Source organism: Hyaena hyaena, unplaced genomic scaffold (genome assembly GCF_003009895.1).
Source record: "Hyaena hyaena isolate Hyena2069 unplaced genomic scaffold, ASM300989v1 scaffold_483, whole genome shotgun sequence".
Taxonomy (NCBI): Eukaryota; Metazoa; Chordata; class Mammalia; order Carnivora; family Hyaenidae; genus Hyaena; species Hyaena hyaena.
Window position 1 is genome coordinate 745,600 of NW_024081117.1, and position 17,126 is coordinate 762,725.

The window sequence follows — 17,126 nt, forward strand, 5'->3', positions numbered from 1 at the left end:
ACAAAGCTATAAATATTACATACTATTAGATAAAGCACAAAGCAAAACAAAACTCCACCCAGTCTTTGCCGGCCCTCCTCTACCCAGGAGCAGCAAGCAGTAGGGCAGGCACTACCCGGCTGCAAACACCCACACTCTGCAGTCCATCTGTTTCCTTTGGGGAACACCTGACGCAGAGGGCCCAGGACCAAATAATGAAGAAAACTTTCTGGGCAGCCACTGCCACTTGGCCCAAGCACTTCCCCTGGAGCAGAGAGGCTGGGAAAGGGCAGCGGAGGGGGCACACAGGCTGGGAACTCTCAGGAGGTGCTGAGAACTCGGGCGCTGTTCCCATGGTAACCTAGCACTCACACAAACACGGGGCGCCGGGGTCTTATCGCTGGATGGGCGCCGCTGTCTGACTCTGGTAAGACTTCCCACATTAGCCGCCTAGTGCTGCTGTAGCAGCCCAGACTCCCTCCTCCGTCCCTCCTGGGCAGGAGGGAGTGGGGAACAGTGTGGAGGGTCTGGGAAACAAAGAAGCATCAACAAGCAGCCTTCTTGGTTTCTCTCCCTGTTCTCTGCCCCTCCCCCGGTTAGCCTTTCTGTTCCCTGCTTTGCTCCTCTAACCTCTATGAAGGCCGGTGTTGGCTCATGATCCTCCTACAAATAAAGGAGGAGTGGGTCCTTTCCACTCCAGAGAGCCTCTGGCTCTGCATTGAAGGAAAAACTGTGGGTGTGGACGCTGTGACTTCTTCCCCGTGGGCCTGCATAGCCCAGCCAAATAAGCAGAAAAAGAATTCCCCAGATGGAAAATTCCAGCCTTGCCTACAAACCAGTTCCTGTGACCCAAAGCCAATCACGCGGTGTCCTTGTGTTCCCTTCCGCCACCTCTCAAACGGGGGAGAAACGGTGTTCTTAACCTTCAGGGAGGTGGTGAGGCGTGTCCATTGGCTGATGTTCCTTCCACAGGTGTTCTGTGCCGGATCCCTGCTCAAGGTCACCCTCCTTGAAAGCTCAAACCTGAATACATTTGAAATTCTATTTATAAAAAGGGCCTTAGGAAATGACGTTTTAATGAGTACACTGGGGTGTCTACGCTGCTAAAAATGGCACTGATTGGGTTAGGGGTGAGGGGGTCAAAAGAACTTTTCGACTTCAGTGTTTGTCCCCTGGCAGTTTTTAATGTGGACCCAGATCCTCCTCGGAACTCACCAAAGCAGGCCAGCAGATGATCCCGAGAGGGAAGGCGGGGCCTTCAGCCACGAACCCTTCCAGTGCAGAGAGGGCTTATATACACAGCTCCTGAGGACAATGGCTGCAGCAACAGAAATGACCTGCATTTGCAAGGCACCATGGAGTACCCCGGGTCCTTCACAGATTGAGGCTTCTCCCCTTGCACAGCTGGAGCTCCCAGCTTCTGCTGGCAGCGCCCCCAGCCACCCCCAAGCTTCTGCGACCCATTCCATTCTCTTCAACAGAGATATCCTGTCTGAGCCCACCCAGAGCCCACCTCTTGGTAGCGTCTCCGTGGCAGGAGGGAAAGTTCCATGAAAATCCCAAACCGGAAGCAAGATGTGCAGCCAGTCCTGTGAGCCTTTTCTTCCTATGGACCATCTACTCAGTGCACAGACTTCTGTGTAAGTCCCGCCGTGTGCCAGGAGTTGTGTGAGGCTAGCGACCCAGTGGCCGAGGCAGACACGCAAACAAATGGAAATGGTGCGTGTGGGAAGGAAAGGACACAAGAGAGCTCCGGGGAGACGTTCCTCTAGAAGCACATCTTGACATTGACTCGGGTTTTAAAGAATGAACAGGCTTTTTTTTTTTTTTTTTAATGTTTTATTTACTTCTGGGAGAGAGAGAGAGAGAGAGAGACAGCGTGAGCAGGGGAGGGTCAGAGAGAGAGGGAGACACAGACTGTGAAACAGGCTCCAGGCTCCGAGCTGGCAGTCAGCACAGAGCCCGACGCGGGGCTCGACCCCACGAACCGCGAGATCATGACCTAAGCGAAAGTCGGACGCTTAACCGACTAAGCCACCCAGGCGCCCCAAGAATGAACAGACTTTAAATTGCTTTAGGAAATTCAAGACCCATCTGGGACCCCAAAACAGAAATCCCACTCTGGAAGAGCTGGCGGAAACGGGCACCGCGTTCTCCAGAAAACGAAGCAGGACTATGAATACACTGAGGTAGAAAAACAAGAGGAGACAGAAACACGGGCCAGTGGACAGAGCCCTCAGTCCTAGCTCCCCCACGCTTGCAGCGCCCACTCTGACAAGAGGTAATCCACCGCTGGCCAAAGGCCTGGCCTTCTCCCTAGGTGACCCTTAATGTTCAGTAAAGTAACACTGTTAACGGGGCCTCCTTCTAGGCGCATCAAGGGTTGACAGGAAATACATGAGCCCTACAGGTGTGTGTTGAATAAGCTGGACTGTCCTAAAACCAAATTTCTCTCCAGTCTCTTATTGGAAGGAACACATACAACGGTCCACCAAAATTCAAGGCTTCTCTTGGACCCTAAGATGGCTGAAGCCCGGGCTTCCCTTCCCTGCTGGTGGAGCTGCTCTGGAAAACACTGTTAAGTAGGGCCTTGGCAGCCACACGTCCTCAGCCTAGCATTTGCTAGTCTTCTCTTGGGATCTTAGGGGTTTACCGGGCCTTTTCAGGTTAGTGTTGCCCAACATCTCTTAGTCCACAAACACATGCCTGTGTTCTTCCCGCCCCACCAAAAATAGGAAGTGCTGGCTTAATAACAAAGAGTTTGTTTAATTTTTGATATCTAATCCCTCCAAACTTCTAATATTCATGCCCTTTTTGACGGATGCCTTCACCTTGTCGAAGAAAGGGATGCTTAGGTCCCGAGCTTACTTCTCAGCTCCAAATCCATCGACGACCCCCAGTCCTGTTTCCATTGGTGTTTGTGACAGACTTCAGCTTTATGTTGGTTCACAGCTTTGAGCCATGCTTTTCGAGCTCAGCTACGTGTGTGCAGCTCTAGCCAGGCGCTCAGGGCCCTGGGGCCCACTCCTCACCCTTTTTACAGCCGCTCCCGAAGGAAATAAACACTTTCAGCACGCCTCATCTGGGTCATCATTTTCTGAATTGACAACAGGTGGAGCTCATCAGGCCTAACCAAATCCACCTGTGCAACCAACTGTCTACAGAGTTGCAGGAATTCTGGAAAGCACTGAGAGGGTCAGCACCTAACAACGGCCCAGAAACCACTAATTCCCAGGACTTCGTAGCCTCTTGGCTGCTGATACTCCTTTCCTCAGGAGGGGCTCACTGCCTCAGAGGGATCTGTCTTTGAACAAGCCAGGGGGCCAACGTGGGCTAATGGTCTACCAAGGTCACCTGTTCTCTGTCCTACAAAATTCCTCACACTTGGGAACCTGTAGGCTCCCAGCACCATCCAGGGCTCTGCAACATGAGCAGACCAGCCATTCTGCCCGGATTCCTGAGGATTCCAGTCTGTCTAGTGAGGGCAATCTAACTGCCGGAGTCATTATGCTTGGACAAACCCCATGAGCAATCATACCAAAAAGTCTCTTTGCTCTTGGTCTTACCAGCCTTTCTAGTGATAAAGTGGGTATTTGCATGTCACAAATGACCCCCTTTCTCTCTCATATTGTTCCCCCTCCACCAGTCTCTCATTGAAATCTAGAATGCTCCTTCCTTTTCCAGTCCACCATGTGACAATGTCAACTGGCTAGCCAAGACAACTAAACTTCATTTATTTTATTTTTTAATGTTTATATTTGAGAGAGAATGAGAGAAAGGGAAAATGAGCTTAGCTGAAGAGGGGCAGAGAGAGAGGGAGACAGAGGATCCGAAGAAGGCTCCACACTGTCAGCACAGAGCCCAACCAGGGGCTCGAACCCACAAGCCATGAGATCACGACCTGAGCTGAAGTCAGACACTTAACCAACTGAGCCACCCAGGTGCTCAGCTAAACTTGATTTTTTAGGGAGGCCCGCCAGGGGAGGGAGAGAGGAGAAATGGTTATATCACTGAGCAGTAATAGCATAGCCCCTTTCATAAATGAGCCCTCCTTACCTTCTCCCTCCCTACACAGAATTCTCTTTCCATGTCTTTATGGTGGCTAAAGCCTTCCCACTGCCCTCCTGGCCCTAGAGCATCCTTTGGCTGGCATTCAATTAAGCGGGGACTGCCTTTGTGCCTCACAGCCTCACCCCTTAGAAGCCAGATATAATGCCGGCCTTCTCCTAGTTCCCTATTTTCTCCCCTTACAGATGTTCCTCCAGCTTATATTGACATTCTCCTCCTGCATTTTAATTCATGACATAATCATACTATACTGTATTTTAATTTTTTTCCCATCTCCCTGCTTAAGCAACATCTTCTTGAGGTCTATGCATGTGCCTTGCGCAGTCGTGTGGTCCCAGGGCCTGACGGTATTTGGCACACAGAAAGTCAATAACTGTGGCAAGAAAGAGGAAAAGAAGAAAGGGAAAGGAGATAGGAGGGAGACTTGGAAGCTTATCATTTTCAGTAGCACACTTGCTAAGGCCTGGTTAATACGCTGAATGATAGAATCAGATTCACAAAATTTGAGCAGCCTGAAAGGGTGAGGCAAAGCCAGCAAGATGGAATTTCAAATGGATCCACATAAACTTAAGTTTAGCAAACCAAAACAAAGTGCGCACACACACACACACACACACACACACACACACACAGAGTACAGAATATAAAAGTTACCTTCAAATATTTGTAGCTCGCTGTGGAGCAAATCTGTTGTGAGCAGCTCCAGAGAGCAGACCCGGAAAGGCTGGTTGAAAGCCCAAGGGAGGGAGATTTAGCAGAAGTCTGTGTAATTTGTTATGTGCTAAATACAGTGCCTCGCATGTAGAAACGGTGTCTGTGATCTCTCTTATCGTTATTACCAGCATCGTTGCCATTATTTATAATATTTATAAGAACTGTCCAACAATCGGCCTCAGGAAGCACTGAGCTCCCATCCCAGGAAATCCAAGGTTATCATTGGGTAACCACCTGTCTGGGATGTTTGTCAACCTGATTCCTAACCCCTGGTCTCCCTTTCTCCATAATCCTGTAATTGGAAAACAATGCTCTGTATATCCTGGGTAGTGAAAGCTACAGATACAATCCCTGACTGAGCAAGCTGTCTTTTATATAAAAGAAGCTTTGGCACTCCCTACATTTGTTACAGTGTGTCTGCTTCAAGCAGCCCCTCCAAGAATCCTCTCTGATGTTGAAAAATAAAATTGCTTTGTGTAAAGGCTCCTTTAATCTTATATAGATACAAATGCCTTGTATCTTTGGGGACATGCCAAACTGCTCTTTGCATTTCAGAATTAATCTCATTAAAGAAATCTCTGTTAATCCCCACTGCTTTTTGCCAGAGATGTTGAATAATTCCACACCTGTTCCTACTGGCTCTGTGCTGTGTACCTTTCCTGGACTTGGCATTGTCCAAGAAAACACATCGCTGGGTTTAGACTGGATCGTGGCATTCCCATGTTTTGTTTAACGCTGTCATTGTAGAAATGTTCCTTTACACATCCCTTATCTCATTTTCTTAGTTTGAAGAAAGGAAAGAAAAGGAAGGGGTAGGAGAAGCTCGCCTATTATGAAAAATAACAAATGAAATGATGAAGTTGCTTTATTAACTATCCAGTTCAATATAAACTTATGATAGCCCATCAGTATTGCTAAGAAAAATGCAGTTTGTATAAGATAAAAATCAGTCGTCTCTTCCCAAAGAATACAGGAAATGCTTGATTAGGCTACCGGGTTTATAAAACATGTATATAAATGTCTATTTTACATACACATCTTCAGTTGGATGAAACTACTGACACTCTCCCTCCCTCTCAACACAAATTCTGGACGTCCTCCATTAGAAGCCATCAGTGAATGATCGCAAGTTACAAGCGTGTGAAATAATCACTCATTTATTCATTTCAACAAATAATTATTAACCTCCTCCTATGTGCCAGGCATACTTCCAGGTGGCAGAAACGTAACGGCAAACAAAAGTGAGCAAAATTTCTATTCTCCAATATACAGATCAATAAACGTGATACAAATGTTATGAAGAAAATAAAACAACATGATAAGATACACAGCAATTGGGGGTAAGGGTGGGGGTGGGGGCAATTTTAAGTCAATGGCCCAAGGGAGGCCTCACTAGAGAGGTGACATTTGAGCTAAAACTTAAGGAGGAAAAGCCAAGCATTTGAAGATCTGGAAGAACTTTCCAGACAATGGGAAGGGCTTGGGTGGGAAGAGGCTGTACCATGGGGAGCAAGTAGAGTTCCAGAAAGGTGAGAACGAAGGCAGGAGCCAACACAGGCAAGCTTTGAAGGCCTCTGAAAGTGAAGCAGAAACCACTGGAGGGTTTTAACCACTGGAGCGACATGATCCAATTTCTGTGTTTGAAAGACTGCCTCTGAAGAAGAGATTATCAGAGAGCGAGAGCCAACGTGCAGAGGGAGCCATAGGAGGTGGTGGGCTAGACAGGGGGAGCACAGCCATAGTGGGCAGAAGAATGGTTTCAGGACACTTCTTGGAAGACGGTGCCAAGAGCACTTGATGATGGGTTAGCAGACTTGGGAGGGTGAAAGAAAGAGGAATCAAAGATGGCTCCAAGTTTCTACGTCTGAGCAAGTCCGTGAGTTATACCAAAGCTTCCCAAACTGTCTCGGTCCATGGTGCCTTTAGTGTCCCAGTGAATGTTTCATGTGGCTCCCCTTCACCAAAAGAAATCCGTACAGTTTTCATTCATTAGTCATATCCAAATAACTTAATAAATATTGTGTTGCATCTTTATGTCACATCTTTATGTCACAACTTTCTCCAGAAATTGAAAGAAAAAATAGTGCTTTTATTTCATTCTTGAATAGCCATGATGACTCTCTAACAGAATGTGTGTGCCCATCGGGCATTGAGTGACTTCTCCAATCTTGGAATCATTACACACAGCCACCCTCGTTTTCTACTGCACGCTGATTTCTACATGGTACTCGCTTTTTATCTCAACAACTGCCAAAAACCCAGCTTTGCAACATATGCCATCATTAAAAGGGATAGAGCATCATCAAAAATGAGGTATTCAGACAATATCCAACAGATGTCGAGCATTGCTGTTTTCTTCAAAAATTTAAAATCTCCTGCAGCATCCCTGTAAACTCTCTGCAATGCACAGGGACTGTCCATGCTCAGATTGGTCAGACCATTTAGTACCCTGGGCAGGGGGCAGAAAGGAAGGTACTATAAGTGAGGGCTGCTTCGGTTAGATGTCCATGGTGAACATTCAGGGAGAGCTCCTGCCCAAGGAAGGTTAATAAAGAAACACACTGTCCCGCAAAAGTAAACTGTGCCAGATTAGCATAGGGAAACTATCCATTTTCCAGTATTCTTAGGGAAGGGGGTATTCTCTGGCTAATTTCTGGGTAACTGAGAGCTAATGAGAAAATGTTTTTCTTTCAGCTGTTATTATTGAAAAATCTCTTGGCTTGGATTGAGTTCACTCCCTGACATTGTAAGTACTGAGCCATGAGCATAGCTGATCATAACTGCTGTTCCGGGTCTTGAAGTCCACATGGTCATGATTGCCAATAATTCTTACTGTTTTCCCTGTGAGACACACTACGATCCTTGAAACAGCAATGTCAGGTGGATCTCCACAAAGTGGATTTTATTTTCCTATATTAACTTCTTTAATGAATATTTATTCATTTTTGAGAGAGGGAGAGAGAGCTGTGTGAGTGGAGTAGGGGCAGAGAGAGGGGGGACAGAAGATCCAAGGCAGGCTCTGTGCTGATAACTGTGAGCTCCGTGTGGGGCCCAAACTCACAGACCACGCAATCATGACCTGAGCCAAAGTTGGACAGTCAAGCGACTGGAGCCACCCAGGTGCCCCTTGCATAGTAACTTCTAAGAGCACTGCATTTCCTATCAAGAGCACTGCATCAGATAATTCCTAGCTGTGACCACCAATGAGAAATAAAACATCTTATCCACAAATTCTGTAATCAAGAAAAAGTTCTGAACACTGAAAACCTTGATAAAGTTGTGGCAAACTCCTCTGGCCACAAAGCCTGAACTGCTAGAACTCAGTTCAAAGCAAAATCCAATGTAAACTGACATGGGGTGTACTTACAGTTTCTCTTTATCCCACCTGTTGTGAAAACGTACGTGTTTTGCACTAGAAATCCTAATAAGACTTACTGCCACCTCCTGCCCCATGACCCCCGTAGGGCTGGTATATATTTAGAATATAGTCACTGTAAGGACAGCCTAAATCAGCAACAGACCTGAAAGCCACAACACAACTGGTCCTAAGGGTTTGAATATGGGATGGTCTTTGGAAACATAGGGCTGGAAGGAACCTAGAGCCCTTCTAGGTCAATCCACTGATGTTACAAGTGAGACGAGAAGACTAGACACAAGTGGGAAGAACAGGAAACATTCAAAATCACATGTTCAGTTTGGAGCTCAGTCCAGACAGTGCTATTCCTCCTGCCATTGCTGCCCATGGCCCTGTCAGACAGGCAGCCTCCGTGGGGGCTCCCGTGGGATGAAAACGCAGATACCCCAGCACATCAAAAGTATTGATGGGGCATGCCAGCAATACGCTTCTACTGAGATCCTAAGTTGAACTATCTGAAAATGACTGTCATCTGGTGTAACGGTTCTCAATAATCCCACCATTTCCCATGATGTTAAAGATTGGAGGGAGGTCAATTCAAAGACTCTCAAAAATCACCGCAGAAAGCTATTAACTAGGGATGTCTTTCCATCTAAATGAATTTCCCTTTAACAAATAGAAGCTCTAAATATTATTTTTTTTATTCTTTTAAATTTTTGCAGTGTGATTTATAATTGGAATTGGACAGACCTAGTGGGGGATCCCAAATACAGAATTTAGCTGTGTCCTAAGGCCAGTTAGAACCTCTGCAAGCCCTGGTTTTCTAAGTTGAAAAAGAGGATAATAACACTTTACCTGACTTTTATGAATCTTTAAATTTTAAATGATGGGGGCCCCTGGGTGGCTCAGTCGATTAAGCGTCCGACTTCAGCTCAGGTCATGATCTCACGGTTCATGAGTTTGAGCCCCATGTTGGGCTCTGTGCTGACAGCTCAGAGCCTGGAGCCTGCTTTGGATTCTGTGTCTCCCTCTCTCTCTGCTCCTCCCCTGCTCATTTTCCATCTCTCTTTCTTAAAAATAAATAAACATTAAAACAACTTTTTTATTTTAAATAATGTAAAATACCTTATTCTGTCCTGGGCACTTAGGAGATGCTCAGTAAAACCCCACTTCCCTGGGCCCCCTCATCTCACCCTGTTTACTCTATCACAGAGAATGATTGTTTAATCTGGGGTGGAGAGGTGGGTGCTGAGAACTGAGGCCAGTGCCCGGAGAAGTGCTGTTCTCCAAAGAATACAGTCTCTCAACCCACATGAAAGTCCACGTGGGGAAGGAACACTCTTCTGCAAGGGCACCCCTGTGTTCAAATCCTAGTTTGCCAACTTTTTACTTGTCTGACCTTAACCAAGTCATTTGATTTCTCTGAACCCGGGGGGGTTGTCTGTAAAATGGAGATAATTGAGCAACAAATGTTGCTCAAGGACACCATGATGAAGATTCAATCAGGCACATACTGGTTTGGCAACTCAAAGCATTATACAAATCTTTGGAGCATAGAGAAGCAGGAGAGTAGCACCCCAAATCTAGTAGCACCCCAAATCTAGAAGCAGGCAGTAGGGGACAGTAGAGCAAAGGTCTTGGGTAGAAACGTGCCTGGCAGTGTTAGGGACAAGGCTGAGGCCAGGGTGGAGGTGGTAAAAGGAGGGAGACAGCAGGAGGAGGCAGGTGGGAGCGGTGACGGGGGCCAGTCAGGAAGGACCTGCTCTCCTGAAAGGGCTTTGTCTTTTGATGCAAGGTGTGAGCCATTGCAGGCTTTTGCGCAGAGGGGTGAGGTGATGAGACTTAGGTTTGGGCGTTTTTTATGTTTATTTATTTATTTTGAGAGAGAGAAAAAAAATGCAAGCATGGGAGGGCCGGAGAGAGAGAGGGAGAGAGAGAATCCCAAGCAAGCTCCAGGCTGTCAGCACAGAGCCAGAGATGGGGCTCGAACTCACCAGCCATGAGATCACGACCTGAGCTGAAATCAAGAGTCAGATGCCAGGCACCTAGGCGTGCCAGGACTTAGGTTTTACAAACTGGCAACCTGTGGAGAATAGACCTGCTGGGAGGTGCCTGCAGACGTCGAGGACAGACGTGACACTGGGCAGACCAGGGTGGGAACACGGGGCGCATGAGGAGTGGGAGATCCTTTGAAGGAGGGGCCAGCCTGGCTTCCTGATGGATGTGACACAGGGTGAGGAAGAGAGAGAAGAGATGACTCCACGGGCTCTGTCAGCAGCAGACGGGCCTGGGGAGGAAGAACAGGATCTGAGTTCGGGCCCCGAGTCTGAGGTGTCTATTAGACGCCCCAGTGGAGATGCCAAGAAGGGAGTTGGATGTCCGAGCCTGGGTGGCCTGGAGAAAGGTCTGACTGCTACCTGCAAACACTTCAGAGACTGTCAAGGGGAAGAGGAGTGAGAACCCTTCATTGGATGAAGAAGGCAGGCAACGGAGTGGAAGGCAAAGTGAGGAGGGCTCAGATTCAGTCTGAGGACTGCTGAATCGCAGCCGTGGAAAAGCTGAATGAGCAGCCTCAGAAAGGCTGCCTTATGTTTATAGATTACAACCTCGTGAAATCCTGGCTGAGAGTCGGAAACAGACTGACCCGCTATGTGGGAGGGCCTGGCACACACAAACGTCACCATAAAAGTCTTCCCCAGAAGGTTCCAGCCTCCTGAGGATAGGAGGGCTCCCTTCTAACAATACCTGTGGCCACCTTTCCCCCCAGCGCCCCGCCATCAGGACTTGGACTGAACAGCAGACAGACCCCACTCTCGAAACCTCTGCACTAGGCTGCAGCCGCTACCAGGGAGCAGGGGAGTGGAAAGCAATCTTTTTGTTTTCCCTCCCCATGCCATAATCTAAGTAAGACTTCAGAAGGCCATACACACAATACACATACACACACACACACACACACACACACACTTTTACTGTCGGTGCTGGTAAGAGTAAGTGTGCAATAACAACATAGCTTGCGTTCTGAGCTCATCTTCAAAGAGATTGGTACCATTAGTTTCCCCCATTTTACAGATAAAGAAATTAAGTCACAGAAGAATGGATAACTCACTCCAAGTCGGATATAAGTGGCCAGGATGGATTTAACGTCAACAAACCTGGCCCCAGATCCTGACCCCTGTGCTGTCTGCTCTTTCGGAAGTTTACTTGTTTCTGCTTCAGTTCTCTCTTTCCATTTTCACACAGCCTGCTCCTCTGCTGATTTTCCGAAGTGGTTCTGTCCAAAGCAGTGCTGAGTTATTGACCAGAGACTGGTTAATCCTGCCGTCCCCGCTGCAGCCCAGGGGAGCTGGGCGGGGAAGGGTCCATCAGCGGGTGTGCGCAGGACCCTTGGAGAGGGGAGGTGCGGCAAGGGAGCCCTGGCTGGGGCAGGGGGCTGTGCACCGGAACCCAGCCCCCCCCCCCCCCCCGAGCAACTCTGTGCAGGGACCAGAGGGCACTTGGGCCTCCATCTGCCTTCCTTGTCAGAAAAGCCAGACGCTTCCTTTCTTTTGAGAATGCAAAGGCAGAGGATGATGATGACAAAGAACTACCACATGGTGATGACAGACCAAGGGTCAGATGATGTCCCTGAGCTGCCTCCCTGGAAACATACCAGTACTGATGTCCGGAGGGCAGAGGACCCTGGAGGATGCACAAGGGGAGGAGGGCCGTGCTGGCCATGCCGGCAAATCATGTCCTTCTACGTCTTTCCATCCCCCCTCCGCCCTGAGCTGTCGTACAGAGCCACACGAGTGTGCAAAGCGAATGTGCTCATCCTCATGGAGCAGCCTGTTTTCCTGCCCCAGGGAATTGGTTCCCACCCAACAGCAAGTCCCTTTGCAGGTATTTGGTTTCCAAAGCATGATGCCCTCCAGCAAGGATAATCTGTAAAGCCACGGCCCCAGGGAGAGGCACAAAGAACATCTCAGGAGACACAGCACCCTCCCATCTTGGAAACCGGTGGGGAGACCCTACTGATTCATTTACCTAAAAAACCACAAGATGGGGCGCCTGGGTGGCTTAGTCGGTTAGGGTTAGCGTCCAACTTTCGCTTAGGTCATGATCTCACGGTTCGTGGGTTCAAGCCCCGCGTCGGGCTCTGTGCTGACTGCCAGCTCGGAGCCTAGAGCCTGTTTCAGTCTGTGACTCCCTCTCTCTCTGACCCTCCCCTGCTCACGCTGTCTCTCTCTCTCTCTCTCTCTCTCCTAGAAATAAATAAAAAAACATTAAAAAAAATTAAAAAAGAAAAAAAACACAAGAGCATGGAGCCCCTCTTTAGGTAATTCATCTGGGAACCAGAGGTGACAATTATTCTTCATGAGATCGGCCATTTACAGAGAACATGCTGTGTTCTATTTGTTACATTAGTTATGTCTTCCTCACGAATTTCAAAGTAAGAATGCTTGGAGATCCTGGCCTCGACCCCTCAGAATGACAAATGGGATCCAAAAAAAAGAAACGAAAAGAAAAATCACTTTAGGAAAATCAGTTGGCCTTTCATTCACAGTGCAGCGTGGAAGGGGTTATGTAGATATAAATAAATCTCCAAGATTATGGTCGAATGACCTCGATACAAAGTTTTACCCCTCTTCGTTAAATAAGCACATGTGCACAATCAGTAAATATACTTGGCAGAGAGCATTTATTAATACTTTTCTTTGCCCTTTCATTCATACATTCAACAGGTACCACCGAGTGCTTATTAAATATGTCAGTCGCCATGGTAGGTACGGGCACCCAGTGGTGACCTGTGTGAACATGGCACCGGTCGCCACCAGACAGCCTCGAGCCAAGGCCCCATCTCTCTGTGGGGCCAGAAAAATTAAGCCAATGCATGAATAGGCAAAGTGTGAAAAAGATCAGACCTTTTAGCGGATTGTGGATCATTTGCTCTCCCAACTTTCGGTGGAGACAGAGAGCCATGGCTCTACTATAAGAAAAACGTCAGGACCCATGTGAGGATGAGCCTGCCTGAGAATCTGAGCAGCTTATAGGCAGGGGTGGGGACCCACGCAGAAACAGGAAGGGCAGCCCCATTTCGGGAAGGCAGCCTGAGCTCAGCTGTCCTTTTTCCATGTGGGAAAGCCAGCACAGGGTTGCCCAAGGTTCCTATTTCTTTTTTTTTTTTTAAGTTTTTTTTTTATATTTTTATTTATTTCTAGGAGAGAGAGAGAGAGAGAGACAGCGTGAGCAGGGGAAGGTCAGAGAGAGAGGGAGATACAGACTCTGAAACAGGCTCCAGGCTCTGAGCTGGCAGTCAGCACAGAGCCCGACGTGGGGCTTGAACCCACGAACCGCAAGATCATGACCTAAGCAAAAGTCGGACACTTAACCGACTAAGCCACTCAGGCGCCCCCCAAGCTTCCTATTTCTAAGAGAAGCCGGAGCTCTTGATTTTTTATGAATTCTACTCATTCTAAATATTTGCTCTAAATTTTTTAAAAAACTTATTTAAGCTGAATAACATATGTCTGCCATCCTGCTTGGCTTCATGTAGCCATTTTGTGGAGCCAGTCTAAAGATTAGTGACCTGTAATCAGCTGATTATATGTGGCTGTTATAAAGTGGATGTTTCCTGTTGTGACCACACAAATGAAGCTGCAATCTCTCAGAAACCGGGGTCAAAATGAGTGGACATCTGAAGCACAAGTCAAAACCAGGATGTTTACCTCAGATGCTGGGTATCAAGTTGCCATTACTATTTATTTCCCCCTTATGGCTTTTCTTAGAATTTTCTAGGAGAATTAAAGGCAGAATGTGTAGAGTGCAGTTTCTTTTCTGATCTTTGACATGAGGCTGCAGCAGACTGGGCCTTTTCACAAGGCCTGATGAGAAAGTGGAAAGAAAAGATTCTTAACCCTGAATGACAGCCTGCCTTTGGTAAATGCATTCTGGGCCGTCCAGGGGATGGGGTGATTCTAACCTTTTATCTCAGGCAGCTAAAAAATAGGAAAGGTAGGAGATCCCCAAAGTGTAAGCATGGCTTTGACGGAGCAGCTGGTGCTTACATGTGCTCCTTCACCACTCCCAGGATAAGGACAGACACACCTCGTCTCCAATTGCTCTCGTCTCACCCAGCCCCTTCCTTCTCCCTCTGGCTTAGGGAGCTTACTCCATTGTGCAGAATAAATATCCTTTTTAAACCTTTGGGACACACTGCTCTAGAACCATCTGTTCTTGCCCTTCACTCAGTAACTGGTCACACATTTATTGGACATTTATTAAGAAGCAGGCATCAAGCTAACCCTTGGAGGTAGAGCAGGGAACAGGTCACAGAAGGTCACTGTCACTGAGACACAGTGTAGTGGGAAGGAAAGATTGGACAAATAAACACAGAAACATAATCAGAAATAATTCAGTGCTACAGGAGAGACTAACGAGGTGAGAGAGGATGGGCGGAATGACAAGACATAAGGTCAGAAACCTTGGAAGGTGCTGGATCTCACGGGGCCTAGAAGCCATAGAATGGGATGTACATTTTATTCCAAGTTCAAGGGAAAGCCATTGGTGGATTCGTAAGCACTGGACATCATGATCTGATTTATATTTTCACATGGACACTCTTCATGGAGAAGGACTATGGGGGTGACAGCAGTGGTCACAGGAAGGCTCATTTAGAAAGAGCTGTAGAGGGCACCTGGGTGGCTCAGCCAGTTGACCATTTGACTTTGGCTCAGCTCAGGTCATGATCTCACGGTTTGTGAGTTACAGCCCCGTGTTGAGCTCTGTGCTGACAGCTTAGAGCCTGGAGCCTGCTTCGGATTCTGTGTCTCCCTCTCTCTCTGTCCCTCCCCAGCTTTCTCTAAGAAAATAAATAAACTTAAAAGAAAATAATAATAATAATCATGGGGGAGCGGGGAGAGAAAGAGCTTCAGCAATTCTGCCTGGAGACGACACGGCTCACTGCAGGTCCTCACAGTGGGACTGGAGAAGAGTGGAAGGATTCTAATATACTTTTAAACAAGAATGAGTCCTTCTGGCCCTCGAGATGTTCACACCCTGTTGGAAAGCACAGATGTATATCCAAACCATGTAATATAGCAACATAGTTACTTGAATGAAAATCTGGAAGGTACAGATGGAGCTTAGGGTGGGGCAGGGAAGACTTCCCAGAGGGCCAAGGTGCTGGCAGATGCGTGCAAGCTGAGGAGTAAAGAACTATTTGCTGAGTAAACTCGCCGTGGGTGTGCCTTCTAGCAGCAGAGGCAGCGCCTGTGGCGGCCGTGAGCATGTGTCTGGCAGATCTCCAGCTACAAGGGCCTTTGCTGACCAAGGCCCGGTGACTGTGCCTGGAACCATCCTGCCTGTACCTCTCCCACTGCGTGTGGCATTTCGTTTTTCTCACCAGATTTCAAGCTCTTGCAAGACAAGACATCCTCTTTTTTTATTTATTTATTGGTGGCCGGGGGCGGGGGGGGGGGGGGGGGTGCACAGAGAGAGGGAGGGAGAGAGAGAATCCCAAGCAGGCTCCACGCCGTCAGCGCGGAGCCCAATATGGAGCTCCATCTCACGAACCGTGAGATCATGACCTGAGCTGAAATCAAGAGTCAGACGGTTGACCGACTGAGCCACGCAGGCGTCCCAACAGCCTCCTCTTGATTATTGTGGTAATACGTATTTCCTCTGATGACTGTACCATTAAACACCAAATCACTTCTTCACTCTCCAGCCCTCCAGGCTTACTTCAAATTGTGCAGTAATTGCAAAGGTGTTGCCTTCAGGTATGGTCTCTCCTACCAGTTCCTGGAGGGGAAAACCTCTGTTCCCCTTTTCATGCCTTTTCACAGGCGCTATGTACTGATGTGCACAGGGCCCCCCAAAGACAACTAAATGAAATGAGTGAGCGCAAATGGATTTAAATCAATATGCAATAGCGATTGGCGACTAATGGGATTTGATTCCTTTCTTGGTTCCCAGGATGGTGAAGCGACCATGTGCTGCGTGCTTAAGGGTTTCGTCTACTTAATGCTGCCCCAACATGTCTGCTGAAAATGATCAGTCATCAAGAGGAACATCACCCCTTTACTCTGCCACAACGTCCCAGCTTTCCACACAGACCATATCTTCAGAAGAAGAGTATTTAGAGAAAGACTATCTGTTTCCTGAAGAGGAAGAGTTTCTGGAAGAGGAGGAATATCTGTATGAAGATGACTACCTAGAGGAGGAAATATTGCTGAAGGGGAAGGAGTATCCGTGTAAAGACGAGTATCCGAAGGCCGAAGAGAATCTCCAGGGGGGAAGGGACGTGGAAGAAGAGTTTCTGTTTGGAAAATATACGAAGGACAGTGAGTATCTGGACAAGGGAGACTATCTGAAAGGAAAAGAGTATCTGGGACGGGGTATCGGGGGAGGGCCTCCTAAAAGACAGCAACTTATCCTCCGCCACGCCCAGGGGAAAAAGATCAAACTTGAGACAGAGCCAAAGCTCATCTGTAAGTCCTGCCCTCGGTACCAACAGGAAGAAACACTCATTCCTGACCAGGTTCTCCCGCCCTCAGTAGCCGCGCCCCCAAGAACTGTGCCCACGGCGCAGAGAAGCATAATGACCATAAGGCACCTATTCATAAACGAAACAAGCAGAATATAGCCCATAATTTGTATCTTTTCCTTATTGCACAAATAACACGTATCTGTTGTGGATGTGAGGGAAACTGTATAGGAGCAAAACAAAGGAAGCAAAAATCTCTCCCATCCAGAGGGGAATAATCACTTTCTCACTTTGGTTATACCCTCACCAGGCTTTATAAAGCGTGTGTAACCATTGCATCACACTCTATTGTATTTGCAAGCCGTAATATTTTTTTTAATAAATCGTTTATTGTCAAGTTGGTTTCCATATAATACCCAGTACTTATCCCCACAAGTGCCCTCCTCTATGCCCATCACCCCCCTTCCCCCTCCCCGCCATACCCATCAGTCCTCAGTTTGCTCTCAACATTCAAGAGTCTTTCATGGTTTGCCTTCTTCCCTC

The 17,126-nt window shown here is 47.7% G+C and overlaps 1 protein-coding gene across 1 annotated transcript in view; it reads left to right on the top strand.

Annotated features, from left to right (window-relative positions):
• Positions 1-367: 367 nt before the first annotated feature.
• The window catches only part of ERICH6B (glutamate rich 6B), a 62,651-nt gene continuing 45,892 nt past the window's right edge, over positions 368-17,126 (top strand). Inside the window, 3 exon segments of the mRNA XM_039254361.1 lie at positions 368-406; positions 7,456-7,507; positions 16,073-16,741. Of these exon segments, the coding sequence (XP_039110292.1) occupies positions 16,134-16,741 (608 nt within the window). The 5' untranslated portion in view covers positions 368-406; positions 7,456-7,507; positions 16,073-16,133.